This window comes from Thamnophis sirtalis, unplaced genomic scaffold (genome assembly GCF_051295495.1).
Source record: "Thamnophis sirtalis isolate CommonGarterSnake01/CBP01778 unplaced genomic scaffold, rThaSir2_p1.2 scaffold_2, whole genome shotgun sequence".
NCBI lineage: Eukaryota > Metazoa > Chordata > Lepidosauria > Squamata > Natricidae > Thamnophis > Thamnophis sirtalis.
Window position 1 is genome coordinate 46154681 of NW_028261382.1, and position 20392 is coordinate 46175072.

The window sequence follows — 20392 nt, forward strand, 5'->3', positions numbered from 1 at the left end:
TTGAGTGAAACAACTACTTTATGCACTCGCTGTGTGGATAAACTTGGTTGGAGTTTAGATATAATAGTCTTTTTGTCATTATACATCATGTATACAACAAAATTGGTTTTAGCCTCACTGGTGCAATCCATGACAAAAAATACAAACAAGATAAGTAGTATAAAGAATAATCCCTATGCAAGTAATTAGGAAAAAGAGAAAGACTACCGTAATCATACGTTTGTGATTGTGGTTGTGTTTAAGGGTGTGTATTATGTAATCATTTAATTTAACATTTAATAATGTTAGAGACGGGCGTCGATGTAAGTTTGTTTAATTAGTGAATAGCCTAGGCTTATTCAGTAGATGACAAGTTGGTTATTCAGTGTGAAAATTCTCTATTCGGCTATGGATACTACCTTGGACTTAGTATCTTCCTTGTAAGGGTGATTTGTATGAAACATTCACATGTGAAGCAGACGTTATGCATAATGGACAACAGGACCATGATCCCTCTTCTGAATGGAAGTTGTCCATATACACAATAACAATGTTTTTTACTGATACCAACAAAAAGGGAAAGCCACAATCAATTTTCAGCTACTATAAGTGCTCATGGATTAGATCTCATATTCCTTCCTCAGTTCTGGCCAATCGGCGCTACAATCTGGGCTGGGTGCAAGGCATCAAAATTTCTGAGCAGTGCTAAATTTTAATCATGCTTAATACTTCTTAAACACTCTGTTTTTTAGATTTTTGCAGTTCTGCATACAAACATGCCTGCTCAGGCCGCCCGCCCACAATTTCTGGCTATTCAAGCTTGAGATTGAATCTTCTGGCCCACAGAGATTACAATTTAAATGCCGGTAGTAGGGAAAACTGAAGTGGGAGATGATGTGAGAAGCAAAGCATTTGGAAAAACCAGGGTAGCAAAGGTGTGAACAAAATACTATACTGAGGAGTTTCATTGGTTGTTCAAAGACACAGCAACACACCTGTTTTGTTGAGAGCATCTAGCCCGGAAAAGTCTTTCCCGCCAAGGCCCCTGAACTATGTTATACTACAGTGTTCATCATTTGAATCTTCTTGGCGAAGATGAGGAGAGTTGTGCTGCCTCTCCCCAACCCATAAGTAGGAGGAGGGTAAAGTATAAGACTGTAGGATGGGAGTTTAGGCTAACTATAAGCCCTGGCATTGGGGAAACACTTATTATGTCAATGAATGATGGGAATTAAGAAAAAAACTCACAGGTCCGAGAAAAAAAAAAACTAGATCACTGCAGAAAATAAATTTAATACTCAGGTGCTATAATATGTTATCTCCCAACATACACAATACTACAGGTGAGACATAGCAGGGCTTGCATTATATCTATGAGCCTGGCCAAAGACAAAAGCGAAGGAGGGAACCATGCCAAAAGTGAACAGGACATGGATGTGATCATCATCCTCTTTTAACAACCCCATAACCCCTTGTGGGGCAGAGACTGTCTGGGCAACTGAATGGAGTTAGCAGAGTGTTTTAATGGCCGGATGCCCTTACTGTCGCGAATGCGGAGTTTCTGTTCAGCAGATAAATTCTCGTGGTGCATAGAGAGATAAATATCTGCCTCTACCTAGGATTGAAGTCACAGCCTCCTGATTGTGAGACGAGAGCTCCAATAAGTTGGTGTCGCAGCAACAAAAGGTCTTAGGGGTATTTCACGCAGTGTGCAAGAGTCAAGACTCACTCAAAGACGCCCCCACACAAACATCCCTCATAAAATACACATTTAATCTGCTCTAAAATCCTTTTTTCAAAATGTGCATTTGTAGAAGATGTTACCGGCATGGTTTTTTAAATCAAAAGATGTATTTCAGTACATTTCGGTGTCACAAGTGAAATTAAATAAACCCCCACCTACAGTTCTGCATATTTTATGAGGGAGATTTCCATCAGCACATTTCTTACTGGGATCCATAAGCAATCAACCTCAGATGCATTCCTCTTCTCCAAAAACGAGATTGAGCAAATCAAAACGTCCACCTCTCTCCTCCCTCCCTCCACCAAACCCCTCTGTTGTGTTACATCATCTTTTGGCTGTCTCCCGCAGCGCACAATAGAAGGGGATTGCCTCTTTTGTAATGATGTCAGCAGCAGCCAAATCTGTTAAGCCTCATCAACCAGCGGCCCACGAGACAAAACCCACCACTGGCATGGCACCTGCAGGGAGATATTTGCCTTGGCTAGCCTCCTTGTGTGTGAGAGAGAAACCGGAAATAGCTTCTCATTGTTGTGTCAGTTGCACAGAGACACGCATACACACACACACACACACACACCCTCAGTTAAGAGAGACATAGGCTCAGATCCGGTCCCTGTACAGTTTGGCACTCTTACAGACTGGGAAAGAGCCAAAATAATAAAGAGCCTCACAAAGATACCCAAAGCATGCCGACCACTTTGCTCACATTATTTGATAGCGCAAAGGACTTAAAAAGTCTTATGAAGGATGAGGATCAACTTGCTTTATAATTTCAAACCAATTGCGAGGGGGAATCGTTGCATTTTGAGTTATTAGGCTATGACAATTGCTGGGAGAATCCTAGAATGCATCTTGTCTGAATTACTTTTTAATTACCAATTTACAGCTTGATTTGCAACAGTTCATTTAGTGACCGTTCGAAGTTACAGGGGCATTGAACAAAGTGACTTATGACCAGTTTTTCCATACTTATGACCTCGGCAGCAACCCCATGATCCTGTGATCCAAATTTAGATGCTTAGAAATTGGTTCATACTTACGATGGTCACAGTGTCCCAAGGTCACGTGATCCTCTTTTGCAACCTTCTTGACAAGGAAAGTCAACGGGGGAAGCAAGATTCACTTAACAACCGGGTTACTAACGTATCAACTACAGAGATTCATTTAACCGCTTTGGCAAGAAATGTCGTAAAATGGGGAAAAACTCATTTAACAGACATCTCATTTAACAACAGAGATGTTGGGCTCAATTGTGGTCGTATGTCAAGGACCACCTGTATATGCATATTGCATAGCAACACTTCCAAGCACTGCCATAATGGCAGATGGAGACTCGGGCATCGAAAAGCTCTGCGATACCTTAATCCAAAACCAAAGTAAAACACAAACCTTGGAAAATTTAAAGAACCGGTAGTCCTTGAATTAATGACCACCATTGAGCCTGAAATTTCTGTTGCTAAGCGAAACATTTGTTAAGTGAATTTTGTCCTATTTTACGATTTTTTCTTGCCAGAGTTTGTTAAGTTAATCACTGCAGTTGTTAAGTTACACGGTTGTTAAGTGAATCTGGCTTCCTCATTGACTTTGCTTGTCAGAAAGTCACAAAAAGGGATCACATGACCCCAGGACATTGTAAGTATGAACCAGTTGCCAAGCGTCCAAACCAGTGGGGAAATTCAAAAATTTTCCCTACAGGTTCTGTGGGCGTGGCTTGGTGGGCATGGCTTGGTGGGGGTCATGTGACTGGGTGGGAGTGGTCAACTTTTTAAAATTACTTTTTAAAGCATTTTTACTACCTATTCGCCTGAATAGGTAGTAAAAAAATGCTTTAAAAAAGCTTTAAAAAGGTTCCAACAATCAGCATGATCGTGGGAACCTTTTTTAAAACATTTTTTTTACCACCAATTCAGGTGAACAGGCCCGAACCGGTAGCATTTCACCCCTGGTCCGAACATAAATCATGTGACCATAGGGATGGCGCCACGGTAATCAGTGTGGAAACCAGTCATAAATCACTTTATTTCCAGTGCCATTGCAACTACAGTCACTAAACGAATGGTTCTAAGTCAAAGATTACCTGTCACAACGGATTCAGTGGGAATCTGAATCAAGAATTACTTCTGGTGTGCTCTTAGTTAGGAATGTGTATACTAGTTTATTGTACGTTTAATTTCTATATGATTAACCTTGAGTTGCTTAGGGTGGGTAGCAATCCAGTCTCCCCAGTTACAGTTTCCTCATTCCAACCACTCCTCAACTTCGATTTACAGTAATGAGTAAGCACTTATCTGATAGTCCATTTAAGCCTTCTGAGTACTGTATTATCAGGGACATGACCATTGGAAACTTAATACAGACATAATAGAGCCTGGAAGAGCTGTGGCCTGATCCTTTAGGATCAAGTGATTTTTTTTTTAAATATCAAAGGCTGAATTGGGAGTCATCGGAATTTAAAATGTGTAGGACCGCTCCTTTACTTCTCCTTCACTCATCTTTCTTCCTGTGGCATCCTTTTTTGTGCTCTGGTGTTCTTTCCCTCTGATTTTGGATCCAGTTTTCTCCCTCTGATATCTCTCTGATTTCTTGGAAGACAAAAATATATAATCCATTCTTTTCAACTGATTGTCCACTTGTATTATACCAGTATGCCTTCTGCAAGCATCAGTGGGATGACTAATGAGAATAATTGATGGTTATATGTGGAAATCTGTTTCTTTATCAGCTTAGTTTCATCTTTTCACATTAAGTTTCTTTGCTCTGGCATTTTAAACAATAATAGAGCAAAGAAGCTTAACGTGAACAAATTTGATGGCTGTTTTTTGTTGACTATTACACAAATCATGCACATTTTGTTCTGTAGCTTAACCAGTCTTTGAACTCATGAAGGAACTTTTTCTTAGAAATGAAGCCCCCAAAATTTTTAAGCACCACGTTCAATTTAGAAGCATCCTCTAATTATGTTCACTCCAACTACCGGTACATATATGTTTTCCTATAAAGGGCAGAGCTTCAGTATAGAGGAAAAAAAAATTAAATTCTATGACTGCTGCAGAATCTGGCTGAGAATAGCAGAGATGGCTGGAATCCCTGATGTTATTAAATTTTCCAAGACTATGCAGTACCTTAAATGCTATTTCAGGTATAAAAAATGTTTTAAAAAGTTGAAGGAGAAAAATCTATTGCTGTAATTTCTGATATACAGTATTTGCTTATCATCTGAATTGGAAAGTCAGAAAAGCTGGACCAACATCTACTGGGAATGCATAATGACCATCCTATTTATACATCTGTCTTCATCTCAGGTGTGCTAAGCTTCTGCTACAACACATTACTCAGTGAAACAGGGGAAAAATGCCCTAGAATTCCATTATGTAAGTACATCCATATCTGTCTTCAAGTTTCAGATTTGGGTGTACATCTAGGTACCGAAATTTTCCTGGATGTTTAAAACTCCCCTCTTCCTCAATTCATATATTGAAGGGGGGGGGGGGTGTTAGTTTTTCAATTAAGACTTGCACATCCTCAAAATAGTTCAGAAATCAGAATCACAAAAACTCTTGATTTCATTTTTTAAAAAGCCACAGAAGCTGTCTTTTAGAGTTTGCTATAAGGCATTGCATGCCAAAACAACTAACACAAAGACACAAAGCTTCCCCCCCCCCATACCATCACTCTGCTAAACACATATCATAATTCCCACAGTACTGTCTTACGCCTAAGGATAAGAATGTAGTAGGACTGTATTACTATTACCCTTCTCATCTTTCCTATTACCTGTTCTTTTTGGTATCTTATGACTACCATGACTACTTGATTATATATGTTATGATTTATCACTTTGTTGCTTGTATGTGCACTGAGAGCTTATCCATTAGAGACAAATTCTTTGTGTGTCCAATCACTTGGCCAATAAAGAATATTCTATTCTATTCTATTCTATTCTATTCTATTCAGAACCCTATTCTATTCTATATTCTATTCTTATCCCATCCTACCCTAACCTATCATACTCTACTCAATTCAACTCTACTTTACCCTTCCCTACCCTACTTTTTCTCTTTCGTGTAAGCAAATGGATGCTTAAAAGAGTCTGACTTCTTAAACAGAGCTTAGGAATGAATGTACAATCTATGTAACATGGAAGAAAAGAAATTTGATTTGCAGGGGATCCATTTTGCTCATTTGTAATCTAGTGAAAAGAGAATGGAGTTCATTGTGTGAGCTGCATGTTATTATTATTTATTTTGCTTTGAAGACAATGCAAATGAGGATGTGTGCTTGTATATATCCTCTTTGGACGAGGGAAGCTTATCCAGCATTATGATTTAATAGAAAAGCTCCGGAATTAATACTTAATCAAGAGGAAATTCATATGGCTGCTGGATTTGCTAAGCAATGACCGAAGATTTGTGAGGCTCCACGCTGGGATTAAATCCGTTTCAATCCAAATGTGCAGTTGTTCATTCTGTTTTATATCAGGACTTTATTTACATCCTGCTTTTCCTCTGGTTAGAAAGACTGGTTGCTAAAGTAATTATGTAACGGTGAATAGGCTGCCAAAAAAAAAAAGAATAGATATATGATTGCTGCTGTTCAACTCTTGGAATGTAAAGCAATCAATTTTAATTTATCTCATTTTGTACCAAAGGCCAAACTTTTAGCAGAAACCATAAAGTAAAAAAAAAAAGTGTTCCACAAGGGATTTAGCAGATACTTTATTCTGATCTTTCAGGAAAATCATTTCCTGCCAATTTATTTTAGCTGACAGTCCAAATAATTCACATCAATCTAGAGCCTCTGTAGCTTCCCATGGCATTCCAGCCTTAAAATTCTTGCTTCAAAAAAACCCGGTTCCTTGAAATAGACCTTGGGCAGACAGGGGCCAAATGTTTTCAAAATAAATGATTGCCCTTTGACTCTGTAAAATGTATTTTTAGCATCTCCTATTTAATTCTATTCTTAAGGAGAGAGGAGCTGAGAAATGGATGCAGCGCCTTCATTTACTGTTCGCATTTTGGTGATAGAGGGAAGGGAATGTGCTCTCTCTATATTGAGAAATAGCAGGTTTAGGTTGCATGAGTTCTATATAATTTTCTACTAAAATATGCTGAGGAGTGGCTCAAATAAGGAATTGTAGAGATTGAAGGACATTCTCCCAGCCTAACAATTCACCTTTAATATCACAACTACAGCTAATTTACAGCTAGCCCTTGAGTTACAACCACAATTGAGCTCCAGGTTTCTGTTGCTAAACGAGACACGTTAAGTAAGTTTTGCCCCATTTTACGACCATTCTCCCCACAGCTGTTCAGTGAATCACTGCCTTTATTAAGTTAGTAACACGATTGTTAAATGGATAAGGCTTCCCCATCGACTTTCCTTGTCAGAAGGACGCAACAGGGGATCACATGATCCCGGGACACTGTAACCGTCATAAATATAAGTCAGTTGCCAAATGTCTGAATTTTGATCACGTGACCGTGGGGATGTGATGATGGTCCTAAGAGAGAAAAACGGTCATAAGTTACTTTTTGTTGTAACTTTGAACAGTCACTAAGTGAACTGTTCTAAGTCAAAGACTACTTGTATGTAAATCCTCCAATGCTACCACCATCCTTAATTTCAGCCATCTTATTTAGGAAGAAAAGACTTTTTCTGGAGAGAGATTGATCTAGGCTCCTTAAAATAATTCAGATTTTTATCAGGATGTCTCTCCCAATGCTTTTCCTATTTTTGTTCCACATTATCGGTGACTCTCAGGCATGTGTAGGTGCCAAAATGAGCAAACACACCCAGAAAACCAGCCATAGGTTTTTGTGTCTTTGTCTATCTTTCAAAGCAGACCAGGTCAGGAAACAAGACAGCACAAATAATACTAGACCTCTGTTGATATACGGTAGGCTCCAATAATAGAATATTGAAAAAGTGATAGCATTTCAATTTCCCTTTCCATTAGAGTTAAGACAGAGCAATATTAAGCTTTCACGCTTCCCTGTTTTCCTGGGCTAAGCTCATGTTTTATTAATGGTTGCTGCATATTTCCTTCAAAACCTTCCTTGTATTTCTCTACAGCTGTGTTGACATTCACAAAAGCCAACAAGCTTCATTGACATAATCAGGCTGTTCTGCCAAGCTCACCGGTCTGCAAGAAAAACAGGGAGCCCTAGATTTGGATGTAAAAGACCCCATGTTCAATCCTCATTACAGATTAACACAGTTGGAACAGACTTTGTAGGTCATCTCTTCCAACCCCCCTCCCAAGCAGGAGAACCTACACCATTTTCAACAGAGGCCAGTCCAGTCTCTTCTTGAAAGCTTCCAGGGATGAAGCTCCCACAACTTCTGAAGGAAACTTCTGTTCCACGGGTTAATTGTTCTCCCTGTCAGATCGCTCTGGCCCTTCAGTGTAGGATTAGGAAATGACACCATTATAACATGTATGCAGGGAGATCAACTATTGGGTTCAATACAAGGCTATTTCCTTTTTTCTTAAACCTTCATAATGCTGTGTCTATGAAATAAAAGTCCCTCAGACAGAAATATTGCTAAAATGAATTACAAATTATTTTAATGTTCCTATTACATTTTTCATTCAGGGGCTAGGATTACTGTAAATCCATTTTGAGAGTCAGTTTGGTGTAGTGGTTAAGGCATTATGCTAGAAACTGGGAGACTTGCCTACTGCTTTCACTTTAGGCACAAAGCCAACTATGTGACTTTGGGCCAGTCACTTTCTCTTAGCCCTGGGAAAGGAGGCAATGGCAAATCAGGAGAACTTGTTCAAGCAGACTCCAAGAATCGGACGTGACTGGGTAAAAAAAAAATCACATTTTTTTCCCCTCTTTTATGCAAAACTGCAAAATAAACAAACATTTGCAGAATGAATATGGACGTCGGAAGTGTAAGAGCACTTTGTCGGAAAGCATCATCAGCAAAATATGAAACCTTCATTTCAGCTGCAGCTCTTTGTAGGAAAGCAATGCCTAACTGATCAGTTCTAGGAGGTGTAAGAAGGAGCTACAAGTAACAGATTTCTGAGGCTACAATTGGGAAGGTAGAGGATGAGACTTTGTGAAGTTTATTAATCTGTTGTGATGTAGAAGAGTATTGGGTAAATACTCTTCTACATTAATAAAGTATTGGGACGTGGTGGCTCAGTGGCTCAGTGGCTAAGACACTGAGCTTGTTGATCAGAAGGTCGGCAGTTCAGCGCTCCGAATCCCCAGCACTGCGTAACGGAGTGAGCTCCCGTTACTTGTGCCAGCTTCTGCCAACCTAGCAGTTCGAAAGCATGTACAAAATGCAAGTAGAAAAGTAGGTACCACCTTTGGTGGGAAGGGAACAGTGTTCTGTGAGTCTTCGGCAGTTGGTCATGCCAGCCACATGACTATAGAGACGTCTTCGGACAGCACTGGCTCTTCAGCTTTGAAACGGAGATGAGCACTGCCCCCTAGAGTCGGGAACGGCTAGCATGTATGTGCGAGAGGAACCTTTACCTTTAATGTAGAAGAAGATAAAGGAGAATTTTCTGGACCAACTTGTTAGGAGAACACAAGCTCTGTATATTTCATCACAGCAAGAATTCCTTCATCCTTAGAACTTTTCTCAGAAGCCAGTTCTCTGATTCCACCACAAGATTAGATTACAAGATTAGAGTCAGAGGAAGTTAAAATGCTCTTAGTCCTCTGTGAAATGAATGGATTATGTTTAACATGTCCAACTCATTTTGATGAGCTCTGATTTAATCAAGATCCAATCTCTTCTGTTTTCTCATTTGGGAGCAGCACACAATAACACTCAGTGTTTGCTGAGCTAAAGATAAACAACGTTCATATTTTATTTTCAATAAATGTCCTTGTTCAAACTGCTTTTTAAAAAACTCAAAGAGAATGAATACTGAACTATCAATATTTTGTGACAGAAGTGGGTAAGCTGGAGAAGTGAGCATGATGATGGGAGACACAGTGACATGTTTAAGATTTTCCCGGATTTTAATTTGATCCTGGGACTTTTAGTTCTCTACTAACTGTTTTGTCCAATTTATGCCACATTAACTTTCATGCCTTCTGCAAAAAATTACTTGAAGGTTGTTTTTTTTTTTGTTGGTCTGCATTCACACTACTAGAGGGACAACAGTTCCTTAAAACCATGGCTTAGTTCATGTTTGCAGGATAGATTTGTGGACAGAAATTTAATTTCGGTGGATTATAGAGAAATCTAGATGATAGAATGTTACGAGATCGAATTTGGGTTGGTCAGCAGGACCAGAGATGTACTTTTTGAGCTTTCAAACTCATGCTGGAGCCTATCCACAGGGAACATCTCTCTACTGGAATAAGCGCTATTGTGCTTAGAGCTCGAAGCATTGTTTGAGACCCCACACAGCCACTCCATGGCCTGTTTCTGTCACTCCCCTCTGAGAGGAGGTTTCAAAGAAATATTTTTAGCAGGGCTCCTAGATTCTGGAACAGCCTTGTTCCCTAGGGGCCATCCGTCTGGTAAACTTGCAAGATTTACTCCCCCTCTCTCCGCCGTGTATATGTACACATTCGAACTAGACTGTGATGTTTCCCTGTGTCATATTTGGAGGGGGGGGGTGCGTGCATGCATAATGGTTATTTTGAGAGCGGAATGCAATATAATTTCATTTTAATGTATGCTGATTCCGTATTCTATTCTATTCTCCTTCATTCGTAATAGAATATTAGCGCATTCCGGCTTCTTTATTCATCTGCTTCAGAAGGGATATGGTAGAAGATTAAAGCTGAGATCAGCTCTATCCTTTGGCCAGAGAAGGGGAAATGGTCTCTTTGGAAATCTGCCAAAAAGAGAATTTACCTCTTACAGCAAATTGTCTTGAGACCGGATAATTGAAAGGAAAACCGTTTACCCTTATCCACTTAGAGATATACAGGTAGTCCTCAATTTAAAACAGTTCATTTAGCGATCGTTCAAAGCCACAACAGTACTGAAAAAAAGTGACTTATGACCACTACTCACACTTATGACCATTGCAACATCCCCACGGTCACTGGATCGTGGCTTGGCAACTGACTCATATTTATGACAGTTGCAGTGCAATCTCTAACAAGCAGAGGTCAATGGAGAAGCCAGATTCACTTAACAACCTTGTTATTAACTTACCAACTGCAGTGATTCACTTAAGAATTGTGGTGAGAAAGTTCGTAAAACGGAGCAAAATTCCCTTAACAAATGTCTTGCTTAACAACAGAAATGTTGGGCTCCCTTGTGAGCCAGTTGCCAAGCATCTGAATTTTGACCATGGGGATCCTGCAAACGGCCCTAAGCGTGAAAAACAATGATAAGTCACTTTTCTCAGTACTGTTGTAACTTTGAACAATCACTAAGTGAACTGTTGTAAGTTGAGGACGACCTCTTTACAGTATGGACAAGCTTACCACTTTTAAGTTGGCTCGCAAACAGCGCTCGCCCAGTGTCCCACACCTTCCCATCCCCCTTGGCTCCAGGAGGCCAACCATAAAGATCTTCTGCAGACTCAGGGAATTACATGGAGCTGGCTTCATCGCAGGCCCATTAAGCCAGATCTAAATTTGGCCAGGCCTGGGGGCCAGGAGAGGACAATGAAATTCAGTTGGCTCAAGGCACTGATTGCCCCACAAGCTTGCTGCTGTATCTGTTAAGCTCATGTCCCTTCTTCAAGCTGAAAATCACCATCCAGTCATGACTTCCCCGGATTTCTTTTTTAAAATATAATCTCTTTAATATAAATTCCAAGAGATAAAACCTACAATGCTTCTCTCCCATCCAGTTCACTATTGTTTGCTTTAGACGAGAGCTAAATACGGTAGCTTGAAATAGATCTATACTCGTCTCCCTTTATTTTTTTGTTGGTAAATATAAATTTAACACGGTGGCTCATAAAGGGATGTGGTGGCTCAAAAGGTGGCTCAGTGGGTAAGATGCTGAGCTTGTCGATTAGAAGGTCAGCAGTTCAGCGGTTCGAATTCCTAGCGCCACGTAATGGAGTGAGCTCCCGTGACTTGTCCCAGCTTCTGCCAACGTAGCAGTTCAAAAGCAGATAAAAATGCAAGTAGAAAAATAGGGACCACCTTTGGTGGGAAGGGAAAAAAGTTATGTGCGCCTTCGGCATTGAGTCATGCCGGCCACATGACCACGGAGACGCAGCGCTGGTTCTCCGGCTTTGAAATGGAGATGAGCACCGCCCCCTAGAGTTGGGAATGGCTAACACATTATGTGCGAGGGGAACCTTTACCTTTATCTATAAATTTAACATATACATGCACAAACAAAAAGTTTGTCATGAAAGCGACTGGCTACAAAGGCTCTTGGATTGGGGCTGAAAGGTGAAAGTGGAAGCAGTATGCTCCGTCCTATATTTGGGTAGACCAGGTTGCCCCGATAAAATAACACCCATTTGCTTTGATTCAATCCATTGCCCTATATATTCTCATCACTGTTTATTTAATACTTTGCAGGATCCAGTCTGGGTCGGTCACCGGGACTAGAAGTTTTGTCTTCTGAGCTTTCGGACTTGTGCTGGAGCCTATTTTCAGGGAATTTCTTTCTGGACTGACCCAGATTGGATCCTGCAACATTTCACCTTTGTTCAAGATTTAATATTTTATGTATTTGTTTGTTATATTCATATCAGGAGCTCAAGACAGCAAACAGTCCTTCATCTCATTCCCCCCCCCCCTGCGATAACCCTGAGATGTAGGTTACTTTAATAGGCCCAAAGTCACCCAGTTAGTTTCTATGGCAAAAAGAGGCTGGAACCTGGGTCTCCCTGGAGCATATGTGGAACTTATGATGTATTCTTAGATCACACCCAGTTATTAAACTATCTAGCTGTGCCTAGAACATGTATGTATGTATGTATGTATGTGTGTATATGTATATGTATATGTATATGTATATGTATATGTATGTATATATGTCCTGCATGCCTTGTATATAGAAGTCTTGTATATAAACCACTGTTTGTAAGATAAACCTCTGTGTCCTGTATTTTGCTCCTGAGTTGTCTCAAAATAGTAATCACGCTGTGTGCACTCTGACACATCTTACCTGGTATTGTCAGCATTGATTGACAGCAGACCTTCAAAACGTTAACGGGATAGGACCTCAACCCTGAGAGTGATCTTCCCTTCCATGGCTGCAGAGTGGGCTCCCTTGCACAGTCCATAGGACACGAGGCTCTTTCTCGCCTATATTTCAAATCCCCCAATGTATTTTATTCTAATTTCCCATTGATCTTTGCTTTCTCAAACTTCGAAGGTTAGAGCGATATCTCTGCCCCGAACGTTATTATTTTTTCCCCAGGCTATTTTTCAGTCTGTGAACGTACACAGCTGTGAGGATTATTTTTAGACCTGCAGAGTTGCACAATTCTGCAGGCTGCTTACATTCTCCGTTAAAATAAAAGGCAAATGGCACCGCAGATGAAAAGTCAACCATTATCCTACAGCATTCCCACATTTGGTACATTGCAAAATTGTACATGGAGGCACAAAAAAAAATCGACCCTCATCAGGAGCTGCCTGACTTTTTGCTTCTCCCCCCAGTTGTGCTACGGGTACCTTGTGGCAGGTGCTTATACTATAAACAGAAATGACAAAACACACATGACCTTTCAGATTCTGCTTGCTTCTCTGACAAGTTGCAATGCTGGGCCGAGCTGTGTGATAGTAGATCATGTTATAAAGGCAGCGGTTGCGTTGCATTCTTTAACCTGTGCCCTTAAGAGTAGGCATCTCAGGAGCTAGACGGCCACCTGTTGGAGGGCTCTTGATTTGGACTCCTGTCCCAAACAGGTGCTGGACTCAGTGATGGGAATGTCCCTTTCTGCCCTCAGATTCTATGATTTGGCTCCGTAGTGATCGCTTCCTTTCATAGCAGCCTTTGAAGGGGGCTTTCATTGAAATATGTCCTGTCTGAGATTGATCCAAATCTGGTTTTCTTTCTCATGTATAGAATCACATCCTAATCAGGGACATGAGTTGTTGTAGGCATCTACTGTGAAGATATCTATTGCTCTTGCTAATTTTCTGTGCAGCCTCACAGGGTTGTTGCGGGGAAGAATAGAAGGAGGAAGGTGTGTTGAATGTGTTTGCTGCCTTTGCAAAAAAATATAGGTGGGATCCATCCATCCGTCTATATTTGTGTCAGAAGGACCTACAAAGGTAGCCAAAGGATGCTTCTATCTGGGTTGAAAGGATTTGCCCACAACTTCACCGTTGCTCAAGGGATGCCCGGTTGCCAAAAATAATGCAATCTTCGAGAGGCCCTTTTCATGTCCTCCAAACGTGGGATATAAATAAATAAATAGAAGATCGATAGATGACAGATAGACAGACAGACAGGTGGATGGATGATAGGTAGGTAGGTAGGTAGGTGGATGTTTGATAGATTGATAGATGGGTGGGGGGGTGAATGGATGGTTGGATGATAGATAGATAGACAGACAGATAGAAGGAAGCTAGATTGGTGGGTGGATGATAGATAGATAGACAGACATAATAGGAAGGAGTGAGAGAGAGAGATATGATAGATTTGATAAATGAGTTCTAGTCCTGTCTTAGGCGTGAAAGTAGTCGGGTGACTTTGGGCCAATCACCAGGAGACGGTGAGTTCTAGTTCTACTCTATAAATGAAAGCTGGCTGGGTAACTCTGAACCATTCATCAGAAGTTGGTGAGTTCTAGTCCCGCTTTAGGCATAAAAGCCAGCTGGGTGCCTTTGGGCCAGTCCCTTTCTCTCTCTGCCCTATCCATCTCACAGGGTAGTTGTTGTGGAGAAAATAGGAGGAGGAAAGAGAGTTGGATACAGTTGCTACTTTGTTATTTGTAAAAAAATAATAAAGATAGGATACAAAAGAACAAATAAACAAATTAGATGAATGCAGACCACAAAATCTTATGCTGTGATAAATGTTTAAGGACTTTTTGTGTGTGTAAACCTAGCAAAACTGCTCTATCTCTGGAAACTACTTATTCAGTGGGTACTGAATACTCCATACTGACTTTTGCTGTATTTCTCCCCCCCACCCCCACCCCCATAATCCAAACAGACATTCACAGCTTGGTGCAATTCCCATTTGCGGAAGGCTGGGACACAGATTGAGAATATTGAAGAAGACTTCCGGAATGGCCTTAAACTCATGCTCCTATTAGAGGTGATTTCAGGTAGGAGAACACTGATGTTGGGAGGTGATGGGGGTCAGCCCCCAGCAGCAGAGATGTAAACAGGAGGTTGCAGTTTAAAGAAGATTTATTTATTTAGTGTATAGCTCTATACATGGAGTAGCAATATATTTTAACATTTCAGCTAGATTAATAAAACACAATAAAATATAAATATTAAAAAGATCTATATTTTATATGCCAAGGTCTATGCCATCTAAGCATAGCATTGTTTATTTTTAAAAAAATCAGATAAATACCCTCAGCTTAGAGCTAGTCACAATGTGATCTACATTTTGACATAGGACTAATTGTGGGAATAAGTTAAACTTCTAGTCAAAGAAGTATTAAGGACAACAAGATAGCAGTCTTCCAGTATCTCAGGGGCTGCCACAAAGAAGAGGGGGGTCAACCTATTCTCCAAAGAACCCGAAGACAGGACAAGAAGATGATGGAAATTAATCAAGGAGAGAAGCAATTTAGAATTAAGGAGAAATTTCCTGACAATGAGAACAATTAACCAGTGGAACAACTTGCCTCCAGAAGTTATGGGTGCTCCATCGCTGGAGGTTTTCAAGAAGTGATTGGGCAACTATTTGTACAGAACGCTTAAATAGGGGATTGGTCTAGAGCAGGGGTCAGCAACCTTAAACACTCAAAGAGCCATTTGGACCTATTTCCCACAGAAAACACTGGGTGCCACAAAACCCTTTTGACATCTAAAATAATAATTACAAGGCATATATTGCTTTTTACCTTTATGCTATGTATTTTAAAAAACCATATTTATTCATGGTTGGCCTACCAGGGTTCAAAAAGCTCAATAAATGCGTGCCGGCAGGTGTCTCACATTGGCGGTTGTGACGCATATTTTGAGTGACAGGGAGCCGCAGCAGAGGGATGAAAGAGCCACACACGGCTCCAGAGCCGCAGGTTGCCAACCCCTGGTCTAAAAGCCCTCCATGGTCCCTTCCAACCCTATTCTATGTTTTATGAGTCACTACAATGTCAGCCAATCAGCATGCAGGAAGCAGAAGCACGCCGATGAGTGCAAGTCAATGGAGTTTTGGGTTTGGGATCAGGGGTGCCTCTAAGTGCTGCCATGGTGGGGGCGGGTATCACAATCCTCTTTCTACCTCCACTGTTCCTCTTTCTCCACAAGGTGAGCGGTTGCCAAAGCCAGACAAGGGCAAGATGCGTTTCCACAAAATTGCTAATGTCAACAAGGCCCTGGACTTCATTTCCAGTAAGGGGGTGAAGTTGGTATCCATTGGAGCTGAGGGTAAGTAACCTTTGCGAAGGGGATATTTTCTTTCTCTACCCTCCGGAAAAGAAGTGAGAAAAATCTCCTTCTGGCACGCAGCAAGTACAGGTAGCCCTCAACATATGACCACAATGGAGCCCAACATTTCTGTTGCTAAGTGAGATAGTTCTTAAGTGAGTTTCGTCCCGTTTTACGCCCTTTCTCGTCCCAGTGGTTGAGTGAATCATTGCAGTTGATAAGTTAGTAGCCCTGTTGTTAAGTAAATTTTGACTTCCCCGTTCACTTTGCTTGTCAGAAAGATCACAAAAGGGGATCACGTGACCCCTGAGGACACAGCGACCGTCATAAATATGAGTTGGTTGTCAACCCTTTGGATCACATGATCATGGGGGATGCTGCAAAGATTATGTACTTGTTGCTCTCAGCTTGCCTTTCTCATGTCCATCACTTTTGATGCTCCTTCCCTGCTTCTGTTCCAGAAATCGTGGATGGAAACCTGAAGATGACTCTGGGTATGATCTGGACAATCATCCTCCGATTCGCTATCCAGGACATCTCAGTGGAAGGTAAGCATGAAAGGCAAGAGGCCTTTGGATCTGACCTGTTCCTTGAAATCTGATTTCAAAGTATCTATCTGGAGATGGCATCTCTCCGCAGTTCGTTCCCCAACTTTCCTAGATCTAATTCCCAGCACCTCACTAAGAGGAAAGGATTGGAGATTTTTAGTAACAGATCAGGCAAATCTCTACCAAACAGACCAAGCAGTACTGAAGTTGATGGGCCAACCTTGTTTCTTTTTTTAATTGACAACATTTATGAAACCATCCTAACTCAAATGATGCGATTTAGGCAGCGTAAATAAATAATCAACACAAAGCAACAAACATGCCCTGTAATCCTTTCAGAACTGAGATTGGCTCCGAAGTAGAACTTCTGGTTTGCATGCAGAAGGTTGTTTGTGTTCTAATGAGATAATGGGGATGGAGAACATGTCTGCCCATCAAAGCAGACTAAACCTACATTAAGGGTCTCCAAACTTGACAACTTTAAGACTTGTGGACTTCAACTCCCAGAATTCTGGGACCTAGCCGAGGAATTCTGGGAGTTGAAGTCCACAAGTCTTAAAGTTGCCAAGTTTGGGGACCTCGGGCTTAGATGAAAAAATGAATGTGCTTGGCCAAGGGCAGATTCCTCTGCTCAAGGGAAGGACTAGACAAAAGAGGCTCCAGATTCAGGGACCCTGCCAGTCAGAAGAGGTAAGACTGATTCAAAATTTCTTTCCTGATATAATAAATGAAGAGAAGCTTGTTGAAAATGTAGAGTTTATGTCATGGCTGGCTTAAGGCTGAAGGGACTTCCTTCCTTTCTCTTCCAGAAACTTCGGCCAAAGAGGGGCTGCTGCTGTGGTGCCAAAGGAAGACAGCTCCCTACCGGAACGTCAATGTGCAGAACTTCCACATTAGGTACCCCAAAGATGTGGGCTTAATGTTGCTGAATTAACAGAGTTGAAAGGGACCTTGGAGGTCTTCTAGTCCAACCCTGTGCTCAAGCAGGAAACCCTAAGCCATTTCAGACAAATGGCTGTCCAATCTCTTCTTAAAAACTTCTAGTGTTGGAGCTCCCACAATTTCTGGTGGCAAGCCGTTATACTGATGAATTGTTATCTCTTGTCAGGAAATTCCTCCTTAGTTCTAGCTTGCTTTTCTCCTTGATTAGTTTCCATCTGTTGCTTCTTGTTCTGCCTTAATGGGCTTTAGCGAACAGGTTGACCCCAAACACCTGAAGACAAGACAAGAAGCAACGGATGGAAACTAAACAAGGAGAAAACCAACCTAGAACTAAGGTTGGGTTGCTCCTTGATTAGAACTAAGAACTAAGGAATTCACTAGCCCATCACATGGTAATCTCCCCCCCCCCCCAAGTGCATGCATTCAGAAAGTTCCTCCTGACGCTTAGTTGAATCTCCCTCCTTGTAATTTTAACCCAGAGGTTTAGGCTACCCTCTGGAGCAACACCGTAATATAAGTCCAGGCCTTCTCCTAGCTTTTCAGTTATGCGAAGACTGCTATCATATCTCTCCTTAGTCACCTCCTCCGTAGGTCAGACATGCCCAAAGTCTTCAACTGATCCTCCTAGCACTTGGATTCTGGATTTTTCATCCTCTGAAAAGCCCTCTTCTGAACTTGCTCCAATTCATCATTGTCATTTTCGAATGGCAGCCTCCAAAATTGGACACGGTATTTCAAGTGAGGTCTTCCTGGGGCAGAATGGAATAATGACTTTGTGCTCCTGAGAGCATTCGCCATTTTAGCAACTGCATCACACTGCCGGCTGGCATTTAATTTTATGACTAACAATCACACCATGTTGTGGCCCGACAATAGACAGTGGAGCTGGCAACAGATTTGGACAGTGGGGAGGTTGGGGAAGGCTCAAACGAGGGCTCTGTGTCAGAGGCAGAGAGGGGACCAGGGCCATATGCCAGTTATCAGCTGCCTTCAGAGTCAGATATCACTGGGGCAGACGAACAGCTGGAGCCTGTTCCCAGTGTGTGCATGCATAGAGTGGCCAGATGAAGGGAACAACTAAAGAACAGGGGTTGACTTGGGAGTAAGGCCACAGGTGGACAATGAATGGCCCCTCCTGAAAGAAATAAAAGAGGAGCGAAAGGGGAGTGGAGTTTGCAGGAAACAATTAGTTTCCTTAATTGGTTCGTGACTCTCTGAGAGTTTTGCAAATGTTGGCCTGGCAGCTCTCCAAGCCAGAGAAGGTCTGTGACTGTAAATCCTCCCTTGAAAGACTTTGCTGGATGTAAATGAGCAGAATTCACAGTCAATTAATAAAAGGGTTTTTTTTCGGGACCAGGAGTTTGCTTCAGGCTCTTGGGAAGCCTCACTCAGAACACACCAACATCTCTTAAGAACAAACCCAGTCTTTAAGCAGAATTATTCAAGTAGCCAAAACAGTAATATATACAGGTAGTCCTTGACTTATGACCAGTCAAGATTCTGATGGACCTACCTGGGGTGGGGGAGGGAGCAAGTATTTACAACCTGTGAGGTTCCAATGGTTGGACCTCACCTGTGATCACATCACTGCACTTTAAGCCTTTGGCAACCAGCCAAACATGCTTGTTAAGTGAATCTGGTTTCCCCATAGACTTTGCTTGTCAGAAGGGGATCATGTGACCCTGGGACACTTCAACCGTCACAAATATGAACCAAGCACTTAAATTTGGATCATGTGACCCTAGGGATGCTGCAGTGGTTGTACGTGTGAAAAGCAGTCATTACTCACTTTTTCTAGTGCTGTTGTAACTTTGAACAGTCACTAAATGAAGCATTGTGAGTCGAGGACTATCTGAATGGGGAGGGAGACCTTTGGCTTCAGTTGAATGCATCCCACACTCACTCAATCTTCCTTCTCTCCCAATGTGCCCCTTACCAGCTGGAAGGATGGCCTGGCACTCTGCGCCCTGATCCATCGGCATCGTCCCGACCTCATTGATTACGCCAAGCTCAGAAAGGTGATGGGCTTTCCTTGTAGACCACTTGTGGCTCTTTCCTTCTGACTCTTTCGGCTGCCCCCCTCCCTCTCTCTCTCTCTCTCTCTCTCTCTCTCTCTTTCTTTCTTTTCTTTAAAGCAGCTTCTGGGCTGATCCTCATCTCTCACTAACATCCCCCCCTAACCATTCCATCAATGTGCCACAAGGATGGGTATTAAAAAAGGTCAAAATGGCAGGCATGGCTCCATGATTGAAGCCACACATCTCTTTATGTCCAAGCAATGCATATTTTTTAGAAAAAGGCAGCCGGCTTTATTGATTTGATTTGGTTTTTGGTTTGTTTGCTGCCTTCCCACTGTTCCTCCCACTTTGATGTGGCTTACAGCATTCAGTGGTTGAGGGCTTGTGCAGATTTTTGCAACTCAGATCTTCTGTGGTGGCACAGTGGTTAGAATGCAGTATTGCAGGATAACTCTGCCCACTGCCAGCAGTTCAATCCTGATTGGCTCAAGTCTAAGTGCTGTTGCTATTGCCTGCCTGCCCACCCAGTGGTTCGAATGCAGGATTGCTGGCTAATTCGCTGCTCATTCCAGCAGTTTAACTCAGTCTTCTATCCTTCTGAGGTCTATAAAATGAAGGCCCTGATTGTTGGGGGCAATATGCTTACTCTGTAAACTGCTTAGAGAAATCTTTAAGCACTGAAGCAGTATATAAGTC

General features: G+C 41.7%; 1 protein-coding gene and 1 long non-coding RNA gene across 2 annotated transcripts in view; one reads left to right on the plus strand and one right to left on the minus strand.

Annotated features, from left to right (window-relative positions):
- The window catches only part of ACTN3 (actinin alpha 3), a 42449-nt gene that overhangs the window by 5416 nt on the left and 16641 nt on the right, over positions 1 to 20392 (plus strand). The window contains exons 2-6 of the mRNA XM_087705305.1: positions 14795 to 14909; positions 16069 to 16188; positions 16650 to 16736; positions 17546 to 17633; positions 19618 to 19696. Of these exons, the coding sequence (XP_087561431.1) occupies positions 14795 to 14909; positions 16069 to 16188; positions 16650 to 16736; positions 17546 to 17633; positions 19618 to 19696 (489 nt within the window). The remainder of the gene's footprint in view (positions 1 to 14794; positions 14910 to 16068; positions 16189 to 16649; positions 16737 to 17545; positions 17634 to 19617; positions 19697 to 20392) is intronic.
- On the minus strand, positions 5937 to 13008 carry LOC148048746 (uncharacterized). The gene is made up of 2 exons (XR_015695351.1): positions 12794 to 13008; positions 5937 to 6276 (listed from the first exon to the last, which is right to left on the minus strand). It is a non-coding gene; the product is annotated as an uncharacterized LOC148048746 (long non-coding RNA).